Source organism: Scyliorhinus torazame, chromosome 6, assembly GCF_047496885.1.
Source record: "Scyliorhinus torazame isolate Kashiwa2021f chromosome 6, sScyTor2.1, whole genome shotgun sequence".
Classification (NCBI taxonomy): domain Eukaryota; kingdom Metazoa; phylum Chordata; class Chondrichthyes; order Carcharhiniformes; family Scyliorhinidae; genus Scyliorhinus; species Scyliorhinus torazame.
In genome coordinates, this window is record NC_092712.1 from 206,341,021 (window position 1) to 206,354,987 (window position 13,967).

The following is a 13,967-nucleotide window of genomic DNA, read 5'->3' on the forward strand; positions in this document are numbered from 1 at the left end:
TTCAAGAGAAATTTTTTGAATTCAAGCCTGAATCTGTGTTAATTTATTGTACATTCGTCAGTTTTTAAATGTTAAAATCCGAGAGTTTCTTGGAAGCCACTGGGTTCACTTGCTATTTTGCCCTGGATTAGAAATTTTTGCTTAAGTTTTTCCAAGTCATTGAATCCTCTATAATTGCAAGGTCATCCAAAACCCTGTTGCTTGTATCAAGTTTTGTTCGCTTATCACCTTGGAGCTTGCTGACCTATATCCCCAGCAAGCAACATTTTGATTTTAAAATTTGCTTCCTTGTTTTCACTTCCCTCCGTGGCTTGGCTCCTTCCAGTCTCTGATGTGGAGATGCCGGCATTGGACTGGGGTGGGCACAGTAAGAAGTCTTACAACACCAGGTTAAAGTCCAACAGGTTTGTTTGGAATCACCAACTTTCGGAGCGTAGCTCCTTCATCAGAGGTCTTAGACCCCACAGTGCTCCCAGATATCTGTCCTCCTCTTAATTCTGAGCATCCCCAATTTTAACTGTTCCATTATTGGTGGCTTTGCCTTCAGCTGTCAGGCCCCAAGCTTTAGTATTCTCTTCCTACATCTTCTTAAGTTTGTACCCTTTCTTTCCATGTGCCCAAAGAATGTCTTATGTGACTGTGCCTAATTTTGTTTTACAATATTTCTGTGAGGCACTTAGGCACCTTTTATTATGGTGATGGTGCTGTATAAATATATGTTGTTGTTTATGCCCAATTAGTTATTGCGTATTAATGAGATCACAGAACAAAAGTCCATTTCTAAAAGTTTATTTCAAGATCATTTAAAAAAAAGCGCATTCAGATTTGCAATTCTTTTTCACTTTAACAGTTAAAATGTGTGCTTTTAGCATTCTATTACATTTCTACAAGACTACTCAAAACAGACATGAATTTTATAAGAAGTAAAAAAGTGAATAAAATTGCATGTATGCATGATAAAATGTTAAGAACATCTACACACAATAAAAACAGGTACAATTTCACAAAAAACGAGCCAAAATGTACAAAAGAATCAGATAGAAGAGACAAAAAAAAGACACAAGATACATTATTTTGCTCAACTTTTTTAAAACAGTTAATCATAGATCGCATCGTCATAGTCATCTTCATCTGATTCTATAAAATATTTCACCTCTTTCTTAGCTCGGCCCAACCTGGATTGAGATGCATCAGGATGTGTGCTTCGAACATCGTCAGCTGTCTCAAAATCATTTTCACCATCTTCATCATCGTAAATTGATTTTTTTGATTTCTAGGATTATTATATAAAAAATAGTTACTTTTAAAATCAAATCAGAACTATTTTCATATTTGGTATATTTTTGATAGGTATTAAAGGTAAAGAAAGGTTATTGCACACATGATCCCAATCTGAGGTGGGGCGGGGGGGGAAAGCATTAAATGTTTGGACTCGCATTCTATATATCTATTTTACTAAACCGGTCAGTTAATGGAAAAAATAGTCGCCATTAAAAAAAATGCTGATTGTAATCTGGGCAGTCTAAATGTATTTTTATTATGGAAGGAAGGAAAATTTGGGGAAGGAGATTTTTACTGTAACTAGTCCTCCACTGATAAAAGAATGACTAAACTTACAATTTTTAAAAATGTAAATTTTAACATTAATCTGGTAATAAATATATTGGTCCTTTTCCTGCTCCATCCCTTTCCATGTGACATTGGGCTGAATTCTCCAGTTCCCCAGCCATGTATTTCTTGATTCTCTAATCCCGCCGCTCATCATTTGGAAACCGTGGGCGGGGGTGCATTGCCGGAGGAAACAGTGGATCCCAACAGCCGAAGAATTCTGACCACTATCTGTGTATGTATGTATAATGTATATATAATATACGCACACATTATATGATATATATATCTCATTTTTTACAGAAATTCAATTTCCACATACATATCAGAAATACTGGCAACCCTACTGAAGAAAAAGAAGTCACCAACAAAATTCACTTCACCACAAGGCTATTTTAGTCAATTCTTCCCTTGCCTTCAATCCTTCATTTACAAATTAGTACTCTGGTCCTACCTGCAGTTTTTTAACTGGAAAAGTATATATTAAGTGTGTTGTTAACATGAGCCAAATACAGCACAAAATAATGAAGGAGTGGGAGGGGAAGGATGCAGTTGTCATGGTTCATGCAAGTACCAACGATGTTTTGCATAGAGTATGAGGAGAGCAGGACACTGAATTAAAAAGCAGGACTTAAAAAGTAATAACAGTTGGATCATTATCTGAGCCACGTAAAAAAGGCATAGGGTAGATATCATTAGAGAGATTAATACGTGATCCAAAGACTGGTGTGGGAGAAGTGGGTTCCGGTTTGTGGGGCACGGGCACTAGTATAGGGGGAAATTGTGGCTGTACTGTTGGGACAATGCACACCAAGACTGTGCTGGGACCAGCGTACCAGCGACCTACATATCTAGGCAAGTAGAGAAGGTTTTAATCTAAATAGTGGGTGGAAGGGACCAAATTTCGGAAGATGTGAAAATCTAAGAGTAGAGTAGAGTCAAGGTAGGAGTGAAAGATACTAATGTGGGAAATGATAAACAGATCTAAGACTAAATCAGCAGATCAGGCTAGAGGTTACAAAAATAATAAAAGCACAAATCTAAAGGCTCTGAATCTGAAAGCACTTTACATTTGAAACAAAAGAGATAAATAGTCAAAAGAGATGATAGTGCAAATAGAAATGAATACGTATGTTCTGAAAGCTGTTAGAGATATGGCTGCAGGATTACATCTATCGGACCTGAATATTGAAGGATATGTCACATTTAGGAAGGACAGGAAGCCAGGAAAAGGGGGCAGGTTTGTTCATTAATGATGGGTTTAGCACATTAGAGAGAGATAACCTCAGTTCAGGAAACCATGATGTAGAAACAGTTTGGGTAGAAATAAGAAATGATAAAAGGCAAGAAGTCAGTTGTGGGAGTGGTGCACAGGGCCCCCTAATAGTAACCATACGGTAGCACGGGGTATAGAGGAAGAAATAATGGGAACATTAATGGGATCTTTATTAACTAATCTGTAATTATCAATTTATTGCTTCGACATTGCTTTATTTTTGCCTTTATTTTTGCTCAGCAGTTGCTTCTTTTCTTCATACTGCAACTTTATTTTGAAATTCATGTTTAATGTTGTGCAAAACCTTGGCCGGGATCCTCCCTTCTGAGGACTAAGTCCCCACGCCGGCGGGAAAACCGGCGCCAATCACTCCGGCGTCACCAGCCCCCAAAAGTGTCCACGGCGGAGGGGTTGGTGCCGTTCCAGCTGGCGCAGGAGGGAGTTCCCGCATGCGCCGAAGGGATGGCGTGATCTCGCGCATGCGCAGAACGGCTGGCGTGATCCCGTGCATGCGCAGACCGGCCGGCGTATTTTGGCGCATGCACGGGGGGTTCTCTTCTCCGCTCCAGCCATGGTGGAGCCCAAAGGGGCCGGAGCGGAAGAAAGAAGTGCCCCCACGGAACAAGCCCGCCCGCAGACCGGTGGGCCCTGATTGCGGGCAGGCTACCGTGGGGACCCCCCCCCGGAGGACCGGCCACGCAGACTGACCTGCCAGGTCCCGCCGGTGTGTGAGTTGAGTGATTCATGCTGGCCTATGGACGGCCGCTCGGCCCATCGGGGCCCGGAGATTCGCCAGCTGCCAACGGCCCCCGACCAGCGTAGTGGTAATCCCGCCCCACCCGAAAAACGCCGCCGGAGAATATGGCAGTCGGTGTCGGGGCGGGATTCGCACCACCCCCCGGGATTCTCCTACCCGGCAGGGGGGGGGTTGGAGAATCTCACCCCACATCGTTCTGAAATTTGTTCACCGGCCTCTTGAGTGAGAAGAAATTGGAAATATGTCCCCTGTGCCCCAAGTGAAAAGGTTAGATAAGCCTGGGTTAAGGAATAAGGTCAATAGTGACCTTATCTATTAAATCTAGAGATTTAAGGGGACATTTCAGAATACACAGAATAGATACATTACAAAAAGAAATAAATATTCTGGTGAAGACCCACCATCGCGCCTAACTAAAAAAGTAAAAGACAGCATCAAATATAAAGAAAAAGCATATAACTGCATAAAGATGGGTGGCAGGTCAGAAGATTGGACAGAATACAAAGAATATCAAATAAAGGCTGAAAGAAGGGAGAAATTAGGGTACGAGAGAAAGCTAGCTATAAATAGAAAGATAGATAGTAAGAGTTTCTATAGGTATTTGTTAGAAAAGGAATGATCCAAAAGCCTGGCTGATAAAAATCACGGACACGGCTGAGGAAGCTGTCTCAAATGGCCACAAATACATTTGCAGCATTTAAAATAGAGACATGAAGGCTTCCATATTTTGTTATTCTTTATCTTTTATATCATTTGTAAGGACGTGGGTGTCAGTCGCAAGGCGGGCAATTAGAAAAGAGTTAACAAATTGAGAGTTGGTCCTGTAGAAAGTGGGCCTAGGGAATAAATAATGGAAATTAAGACGACGGAAGATGAATTGGACCAGTATTGTGCATCGGTCTTCACTATAGCAGGTATAAATAACATCACAGAAATAGCTGTAAATCAGGAAATGGAAGAGAGGGAGGAACCAAGGAAATTACAATCACCAGGGAAATGGTACTGAAAAAATTGTTGTTACTGCAGGCTGACAAGTCCCTGGGTCCTGATGAACTTTATCCTATGGGTGGCAAGATAGCACAGTGGCTCGCACTGTTGCTTCACAGCGTCAGGGACTCGGTTCAATTCCAGGCTTGGTCACTGTCTGTGTGGTGTCTGCACACTCTTCCCATGTCTGCGTGAGTTTCCTCCGGGTGCTCCGGTTTCCTCCCACAAATCCCGAAAGACGTGATTGTTAGGTGAATTGTCATTCTGAATTCTCCCTCAGTGTACCCGAACAGGCGCTGTAGTGTGGTGACTAGGGAATTTTCACAGTAACTTCAGTGCAGTGTTAATGAAATGTCTACTTGTGACACTGATAAAGATTAGTATATTATTATTATATTAAAAGAAGTGGCCAGTGAGGTAGTGGACGAGTTGGATTTAATTTTCCAAAATGCACTGGATTTGGGGAAGGTAAAAATAGAAAATGTAACTCATTTATTCAAAAAGGTTGAGAGACAGTATGCAGGAAACCACAGGCCGGTTAACTTAACATCTGCCATAAGGAAAATGTTACAAACTATTATTAAAGATATGACAGCAGGGCACTTGGAAAAATTCAAGGTAATCAGGCAGAGTCAACATAGTTTTGTGAAGACTTCCGGGTGCGGCGATGACCAGCTGAGTCGCACGTTTCGGCAGCTCCCGGTGAAACGGACTTTTGGGCTCTTGATAGGAGCCCCAACGGCAATTTTGACGGCTAAAAACACTGTGCGGTAAACCAGAAGGGAATCCCCCCTGGATACGGATGAAAAAAGGAGGAGAAAGTGGACGGATTGCAGTGGATCCTTTAGAACAGCGGCAAGGAAGGCAAGCAAAAACCAAGATGGCGTCAGAAGGTGGCAGTTTAACATGGGGCCCTGAACAACAAGAGTTCTTGAAATGCTGTGTGGAAGAGCTCAAAAAGGAAATGAAGAAAGAGCTGTTGGCCCCGATACTACAGGCGATCGAAGGGCTAAAGGAGGAACAAAAGACCCAGGAGCGGGAGCTTCGGGTCGTGAAGGCAAAGGCAGCCGAGAATGAGGACGACGTACAGGGCCTGGTGGTGAAGACGGAGACGCATGAGGCACATCAGAAACGATGTGTGGAAAGGTTGGAGGCACTGGAGAACAACGCAAGGAGGAACAACCTGAGGATTCTTGGTCTTCCTGAAGGTGCGGAGGGAGCGGACGTCGGGGCATAGGTGAGCACGATGCTGCACTCGTTAATGGGAGCGGAGGCCCCGGCGGGTCCGTTGGAAGTGGAGGGAGCATACCGAGTGATGGCGCGAGGACCGAGAGCAGGAGAAATTCCCAGAGCCATAGTGGTGAGATTCCTCCGTTTTAAGGATAGAGAAATGGTCCTTAGATGGGCAAAGAAAACTCGGAGCAGTAAATGGGAGAACGCGGTGATCCGCGTTTATCAAGACTGGAGTGCGGAGGCGGCGAGAAGGAGGGCGAGCTTTAATCGGGCCAAGGCGGTGCTTCATAAAAAGATAAAATTTGGAATGCTGCAACCGGCAAGACTGTGGGTCACATATCGAGGGAGGCACCACTACTTTGAGACGGCGGATGAAGCGTGGACTTTTATTGTGGAAGAAAAACTGGAATGAGCGGGTTATTAAAAAGAACGTTTGAACAAAGTGGTGGGGCGAATGTGGGGGGCGAAGAGGGGGGTTAAAAAGGGGGGAAAGAGGAGTTTTATGTACTAATCCTGCGATGTGGTAACTTTTCTCTCTTCCACAGGTGGTGATGGGGGGAGGAGGGGAGGTGGAGGAGATGGGGCGTTGGCCATTGGGGGCGGGGCCAAGGGAGAAGCGCGGGCTTGGTTCCCGCGCTATGATAATCATGGCGGGAATAGAGAAGCAGGAAGGAGGGGGCGTCGCACGGTGCGAGCCGAGGTCACGGGGGGGAAGCCGAGGTCGGCCAGAGTTTGCTGACTTCTGGGAGCAACATGGGGGGAGTAATTACGCTAGCGGGGGATCTAGCGGGGGGGGGGTGGAAGGGGGGAATTACTGGGTTGCTGCTGCTGGGGAGAGGGGGGAGCTGGTATGGGAGGGGATGGGCGGGGGGGCACCCCCTGGGGGAGATACAGCTGCGTGGGAACCGGGTGAGGAGCTGGAAAAAGGGGATGGCCAATCGACAAGGGGGGGGGGGGGGGGGGGGGGGGGGTAGGAAGCCCCCCAACCCGGCTGATCACGTGGAACGTGAGAGGGCTGAACGGGCCGATAAAGAGGGCACGGGTACTCGCACACCTTAAGAAACTTAAGGCAGATGTGGTTATGTTACAGGAAACGCACCTGAAACTGATAGACCAGGTTAGGCTACGCAAAGGATGGGTGGGGCAGGTGTTCCATTCGGGGCTAGATGCGAAAAACAGGGGGGTGGCTATATTAGTGGGGAAGCGGGTAATGTTCGAGGCAAAGACTATAGTGGCGGATAACGGGGGCAGATACGTGATGGTGAGTGGCTACAGGGGGAGACGGTGGTTTTGGTAAACGTATATGCCCCGAACTGGGATGATGCCAATTTTATGAGGCGGATGCTAGGACGCATTCCGGACCTAGAGATGGGAAAGCTGATAATGGGGGGAGATTTTAATACGGTGTTGGAACCAGGGCTGGATAGGTCGAAGTCCAGGACTGGAAGGAGGCCGGCAGCAGCCAAGGTACTTAAAAATTTTATGGAGCAGATGGGAGGTGTAGACCCGTGGAGATTTAGCAGACCTAGGAGTAAGGAGTTCTCGTTTTTCTCCTATGTCCATAAAGTCTACTCGCGAATAGACTTTTTTGTGCTGGGAAGGGCGTTGATCCCGAAGGTGAGGGGAACGGAGTATACGGCTTTAGCCATTTCGGATCACGCTCCACACTGGGTGGACTTGGAGATAGGGGAGGAAACAGGATGGCGCCCACCCTGGAGAATGGACATGGGACTAATGGCAGATGAGTGGGTGTGTCTAAGGGTGAGGGGGTGCATTGAAAAGTACTTGGAACTCAATGATAATGGGGAGGTCCAGGTTGGAGTGGTCTGGGAGGCGCTGAAGGCGGTGGTTAGAGGGGAGCTGATATCAATAAGGGCACATAAAGGGAAGCAGGAGAGTAAGGAACGGGAGCGGATGCTGCAAGAACTTGAGGGTGGACAGACAATATGCGGAAGCACCGGAGGAGGGACTGTACAGGGAAAGGCAAAGGCTACATGTAGAATTTGACTTGCTGACTACGGGCACTGCAGAGGCACAATGGAGGAAGGCACAGGGTGTACAGTACGAATATGGGGAGAAGGCGAGCAGGTTGCTGGCACACCAATTGAGGAAAAGGGGAGCAGCGAGGGAAATAGGGGGAGTGAGGGATGAGGAAGGAGAGATGGAGCGGGGAGCGGAGAGAGTGAATGGAGTGTTCAAGACATTTTATAAAAAATTATATGAAGCTCAACCCCCGGATGGGAGGGAGAGAATGATGGGCTTCTTGAATCGGCTGGAATTTCCCAAGGTGGAAGAGCAGGAAAGGGTGGGACTGGGAGCACAGATCGAGGTAGAAGAAGTGGTGAAAGGAATTAGGAGCATGCAGGCGGGAAAGGCCCCGGGACCAGATGGATTCCCAGTCGAATTCTATAGAAAATATGTGGACTTGCTCTCCCCGGTATTGACGAGGACCTTTAATGAGGCAAAGGAAAGGGGACAACTGCCCCCGACTATGTCTGAAGCAACGATATCGCTTCTCTTAAAGAAGGAAAAGGACCCGCTACAATGCTGGTCCTATAGACTTATTTCCCTCCTAAATGTAGATGCCAAGATCCTGGCCAAGGTAATGGCAATGAGAATAGAGGAATATGTCCCGGGGGTGGTCCACGAGGACCAAACTGGGTTTGTGAAGGGGAGACAGCTGAACACGAATATACGGAGGCTGTTAGGGGTAATGATGATGGCCCCACCAGAGGGGGAAACGGAGATAGTAGTGGCGATGGATGCCGAGAAAGCATTTGATAGAGTGGAGTGGGATTATTTGTGGGAGGTGTTGAGGAGATTTGGTTTTGGAGAGGGGTATGTTAGATGGGTGCAGTTGTTGTATAGGGCCCCGATGGCGAGCGTGGTCACGAATGGACGGGGATCTGCATATTTTCGGCTCCATAGAGGGACAAGGCAGGGATGCCCTCTGTCCCCATTATTGTTTGCACTGGCGATAGCGTTGAGGGGTTCCAAGAAGTGGAGGGGAGTACTTAGAGGAGGAGAAGAACACCGGGTATCTTTGTATGCGGACGATTTGCTACTATACGTGGCAGACCCGGCGGAGGGGATGCCAGAAATAATGCGGATACTTGGGGAGTTTTCAGGGTATAAATTGAACATGGGGAAAAGTGAGTTGTTTGTGGTGCATCCAGGGGGGCAGAGTAGAGAAATAGAGGACCTACCGTTGAGGAAGGTAACAAGGGACTTTCGTTACCTGGGGATCCAGATAGCCAAGAATTGGGGCACATTGCATAGGTTAAATTTAACGCGGTTGGTGGAACAAATGGAGGAGGATTTCAAGAGATGGGATATGGTATCCCTGTCACTGGCAGGGAGGGTGCAGGCGGTTAAGATGGTGGTCCTCCCGAGATTCCTCTTTGTGTTTCAGTGCCTCCCGGTGGTGATCACGAAGGAACCAGAAGGACTCTCAGGGTTGTTAATTAATACTGTATAATATGTATAGGTCGTTGCGACAGATAATTATATATTGGACTGTTAAATTATATTTTTGGAGAGTGTTACTTGTGATAAGGCAGTTGCCAATTAGGGTTAGTTTTCATTTTTGTTATTTATTATTTATTCATTTTTTGTTTATAAAATAGGTCATTGTTATTTGTGTTGTTATAATATTGTGTAAAGGATGCACAATGTACTGTGTTGGTTGACCAAAAATTTTCAATAAAATATTTATATAAAAAAAACATAGTTTTGTGAAAGGGAAATCATGTTTAACCAATTTATCATAGAATTTACAGTGCAGAAGGAGGCCATTCGGCCCATCGAGTCTGCACCGGCTCTTTGAAAGAGCACCCTACCTAAGCCCACACCTCCACCCTATCCCCATAACCCAGTAACTCCACCCAACACTAAGAGCAATTTTGGACACTAAGGGCAATTTAGCATGGCCAATCCACCTAACCTGCACATCTTTGGACTGTGGGAGGAAACCGCAGCACCCGGAGGAAAGCCACGCACACACGGGGAGAACGTGCAGACTCCACACAGACAGTGACCCAAGTCGGGAATCGAACCTGGGACCCTGGAGCTGTGAAGCAATTGTGCTAACCACCATGCTACCGTGCTGCCTGTTTATGGAGTTACATGAAGAAGTAACATATGCTGTAGATAATGGGGAACCAGAGGATGTACTGCATTTAGATTTTCAGAAGGCATTTGATAAGGTGCCACATCAAAGGTTGTGAAAATTAAAAGCTCATGGTGTAGGGGGTACCGTATTGGCATGAATAGAAGATTGGCTAGCTAACAGGAAACAGAGTATAGGCATAGCCGAGTTATTTCCTATTTGGCAAGATGTAATAAGTGGTGTGCCACAGGGATTATTGTTGGAGCCTCAACATTTTTACAATTATTTAAGTGATTCAGATGGAGAGACCGAAGGTTTGGTTGCTAAATTTGCTCATGACACAAAGATTGATGTGAAAAGGATGCAAGGAGGCTATATAAAGATATAGATACATTAAGTGAGTGAGTAAAGACCTGGAACAATAAGTACAAGTGTGAAATTGTCCATTTTGTCAGGAATGATAAAAAATAAACATGTTATTTAAATGGTGAGAGGTTGCTGAGCTCGGAGATGCAGAGGGATCTTGGTGTTCTGGTGCATGAATTACAAAAGGCTGGTATGGACGTACAGTGAGTAATTAGGAAAGATAATAGAATGTTATAATTTATTGCAAGTGGAATTGAATATATAAGTATGGAGGTTATACTTCAGTTGTACAGGGCATTAGTGAGATCACATCTGGAGTATTGGTCTCCTTATTTAACAAAGGATGTAAATGCATTGGAAGCATTTCAGAGAAGTTTCATAGAATCCCTACAGTTCAGGGGCCATTTGTCTGATCAAGACTGCACCGACCCTTCAAATGTGCACTCTACCCATGTCCACACACCTATCCACCAGGCCCTATAACCCCATAACCTACCCTGCACATCCCTGGACACTAAGGGGCAATTTAGCATGGCCAGTCCACCTAACCTGCACATTTTTGGACTGTGGGAGGAACGAGTACCAGGAGGAAACCCACGCAGACACAGGGAGAAGGTACAAACTCCACTCAGAAACCCAAGGTCGGAATTGAACACGGGTCCCTGGCGCTGTGAGGCGGCAGTGCTAACCACTGTGCCACCCTAGACTAATACCTGGATTGAGAAGGCTGTCTAATGAGGAAAGGTTCGACACACTAGGCTTGTATCGCTGGAGTTTAGAAGAATTAGAGGTGATTTGATTGAAACATATGATCCTGAAGAGGCTTCACAGGGTCAATTATGGAGATGATGTTTCCTCTTTTGTGAGAATCTAGCTCTAAGGGGCATTGTTTAAAAATAAGGTGTCGCCCATTTGGGACAGAGATGAGGATAAATCTTTTCTTTCAGAAAATTGAGAGTCTTTGGAACTCTTCTTCAAAAGGCGGTGGAAGCAGAGTCTCTGAATATTTTTAAGGCAGAGCTAGATAGATTCTTGATAAGCAAGGCAGTGAAAAATCATTGGGACAAGGTGGGAATGTAGAATTGCAGTTCCAACCAGATCAGCCATGATTGTTTTGAATGGTGGAGCGTGCTCGAAGAGCCAAGTGGTGTACTCCTGCTCCCAATTCATATTTCCATATGTTAAAAGGAATGATCCAAAAGCCTGGGTGATAAAAATCACGGACACGGCTGAGGACGCTGTCTCAAATGGCCAAATACATTTGCAGCATTTAAAATAGAGACATGAAGGCCTCCATATTTTGTTATTCTTTATCTTTTATATCATTTGTAAGGGTGTGGGTGTCAGTAGCAAGGCGGGCAATTATTGCCCATGCCTAGCTACATTTGGGAAATGGTGGTGGACCATCTGAGTTTGTGAGAGGAAGGTGCCCGCACAAGGCTATTATGCAGAACTTTGACTCAGAAACAATGAAAGAATGCTGACCTATCTCCAAGACAGTGTGTGGCATTATGAGAAACCTGGAAGTGCTACTGTTCCCATACATCTGTTGTCCTTGTCCTATTAGGCGGTGGTGAGAGGTTTTGGATGTTTCTCCAAAGAACCCTTTGAAATTTGCTGCAAAGCATCTTGATGGCAGTACACATTGCAACCAGCATATATTAATGGTGTTGAGTAGATGTCAGTAAATGGATGCTAATCAAGCGGACTATTTGTCTAGGATAGTATAAAGCTTTTATATTGTTGAAGCTGCACCCATCCTGGCAAGTGGAGAGTATGGAGGAGGTGGAGAGGTTCTGGGATGTCAGGAGGTGAGTCACTCACTGTTAAATCTGACTTTTGATATGTTCTAGCATCCACAGCAATGTATGTGGCTGGTCTGGTTCAGTTATTGTTGACCTCTGGGATGTTGATGGTTGGCTAGTTGGCAATGGCATGCAATTGAATGTCAAGTGCAGGTGGTGATTGTCTCTCTTATTGGAGATGGTTATTACCTCACATTTGTAAATGCTATGACAGTCATTTGTGTAACAAATATAATTTCTGTCGGTGTTTATAGACAAGTTCTGGGTCATTTTGTTTATAAGGTCCACCCACATTACAGTTTGAAAATTTACTATTATTTGTTTATTTCTAGGCGTAGAATTGACACATCAATAAGCTTTGAAAAAAAAATTACAGAAAATCTTTGTAATCATAGAATTTACAGTGCAGAAGGAGGCCATTTGGCCCATTGAGTCTGCACCGGCCCTTACAAAGAGCACTCTACTCAAGCCCACGTCTTTGCCCTACCCCCGTAGCCCCCATTTAACCTTTTATGCATTGCCAATCCACCTAACCTGCACATCTTTGGACTGTGGGAGGAAACCGGAGCACCCGGAGGAAACCCACGCACATACGGGGAGAACGTGCAAACTCCGCAGTGACACAAACCGGGAATGGAACCTGGGACCCTGGAGCTGTGAAGCAACTGTGCTAACCACTATGCTACCATGCTGCCCCCATCCTGGCAATCTCGTAATATAGCAATATTAAGTACAAACCTTGCTTGCTGATGATTTATTAGGCTTCTTCACAGGAGAATATTCATCATCTTCAGAGCCAGATTGTTTTCTCTTCTTTCCTCGACTTTTCCCTGTGATGTAAATTTTCATCATCAGAAAGAGAAATTTTAATATACCATGGTAACTGTTCTTTTAGTACAGAAGTCACGCATACCTTTTGCTGCTCCTGATTTCTTTGACATTCCAAAGCCCAAGTCTGATTCGGAATCAGAGTCAACAAATTCTGCTTTCTTAGGTTTAGGCAACTGCTTCCGCTTTGCTGGTGTTGCCTTTTTTGGAATTCCACAGCCAAAATCAGAGTCAGAATCAACATGCTCTGATTTCTTTGGTTTAGGTGGTCGCTTCGGCTTGGGTGTACCATCAGTGCTGGGTGTTTTTTTTGCAGCTGGATACAAAAGGAATGATTTAATTGTAAACATTTATAGACGGATGCAAAATTAAAACAAATATTAAGGTGGGGTACAGAAGAAAAAGTATGGGAAATTTGAACATAAGAACCAGGAGTAGGCCACCTGGCCCCTCGAGCCTGCTCCATCATTCAATGAGATCATGGCTGATCTTTTGTGGACTCAGCTCCTCTTTCCAGCCCGAACACCATAACCCTTAATCCCTTTATTCTTCAAAAAACGATCTATCTTTATCTTAAAAACATTTAATGAAGGAGCCTCTACTGCTTCACTGGGCAAGGAATTCCATAGATTCACAACCCTTTGGGTGAAGAAGTTCCTCCTAAACTCAGTCCTAAATCTACTTCCCCTTATTTTGAGGCTATGCCCCCTAGTTCTGCTTTCACCCGCCAGTGGAAACAACCTGCCCGCATCTATCCTATCTATTCCCTTTATAATCTTATATGTTTCTATAAGATCCCCCCTCATCCTTCTAAATTCCAACGAGTACAGTCCCAGTCTACTCAACCTCTCCTCGTAATCCAACCCCTTCAGCTCTGGGATTAACCTAGTGAATCTCGATGCACACCCTCCAGTGCCAGTACGTCCTTTCTCAAGTAAGGAGACCAAAACTGAACACAATACTCCAGCTGTGGCCTCACTAACACCTTATACAATTGCA

At 45.1% G+C, this 13,967-nt stretch overlaps 1 protein-coding gene across 6 annotated transcripts in view; it reads right to left on the reverse strand.

Moving 5' to 3' along the window:
• Window positions 1-773: 773 nt before the first annotated feature.
• Window positions 774-13,967, reverse strand: part of LOC140425238 (DNA topoisomerase 2-beta-like) — a 254,600-nt gene continuing 241,406 nt past the window's right edge. For all 6 annotated transcript variants that reach the window (XM_072509323.1, XM_072509327.1, XM_072509325.1 and 3 more), the window contains 3 exons: window positions 13,054-13,284; window positions 12,879-12,970; window positions 774-1,273 (listed from right to left, as the gene is read on the reverse strand). In XM_072509323.1, the coding sequence (XP_072365424.1) occupies window positions 1,097-1,273; window positions 12,879-12,970; window positions 13,054-13,284 (500 nt within the window). In that variant the 3' untranslated portion in view covers window positions 774-1,096. The remainder of the gene's footprint in view (window positions 1,274-12,878; window positions 12,971-13,053; window positions 13,285-13,967) is intronic.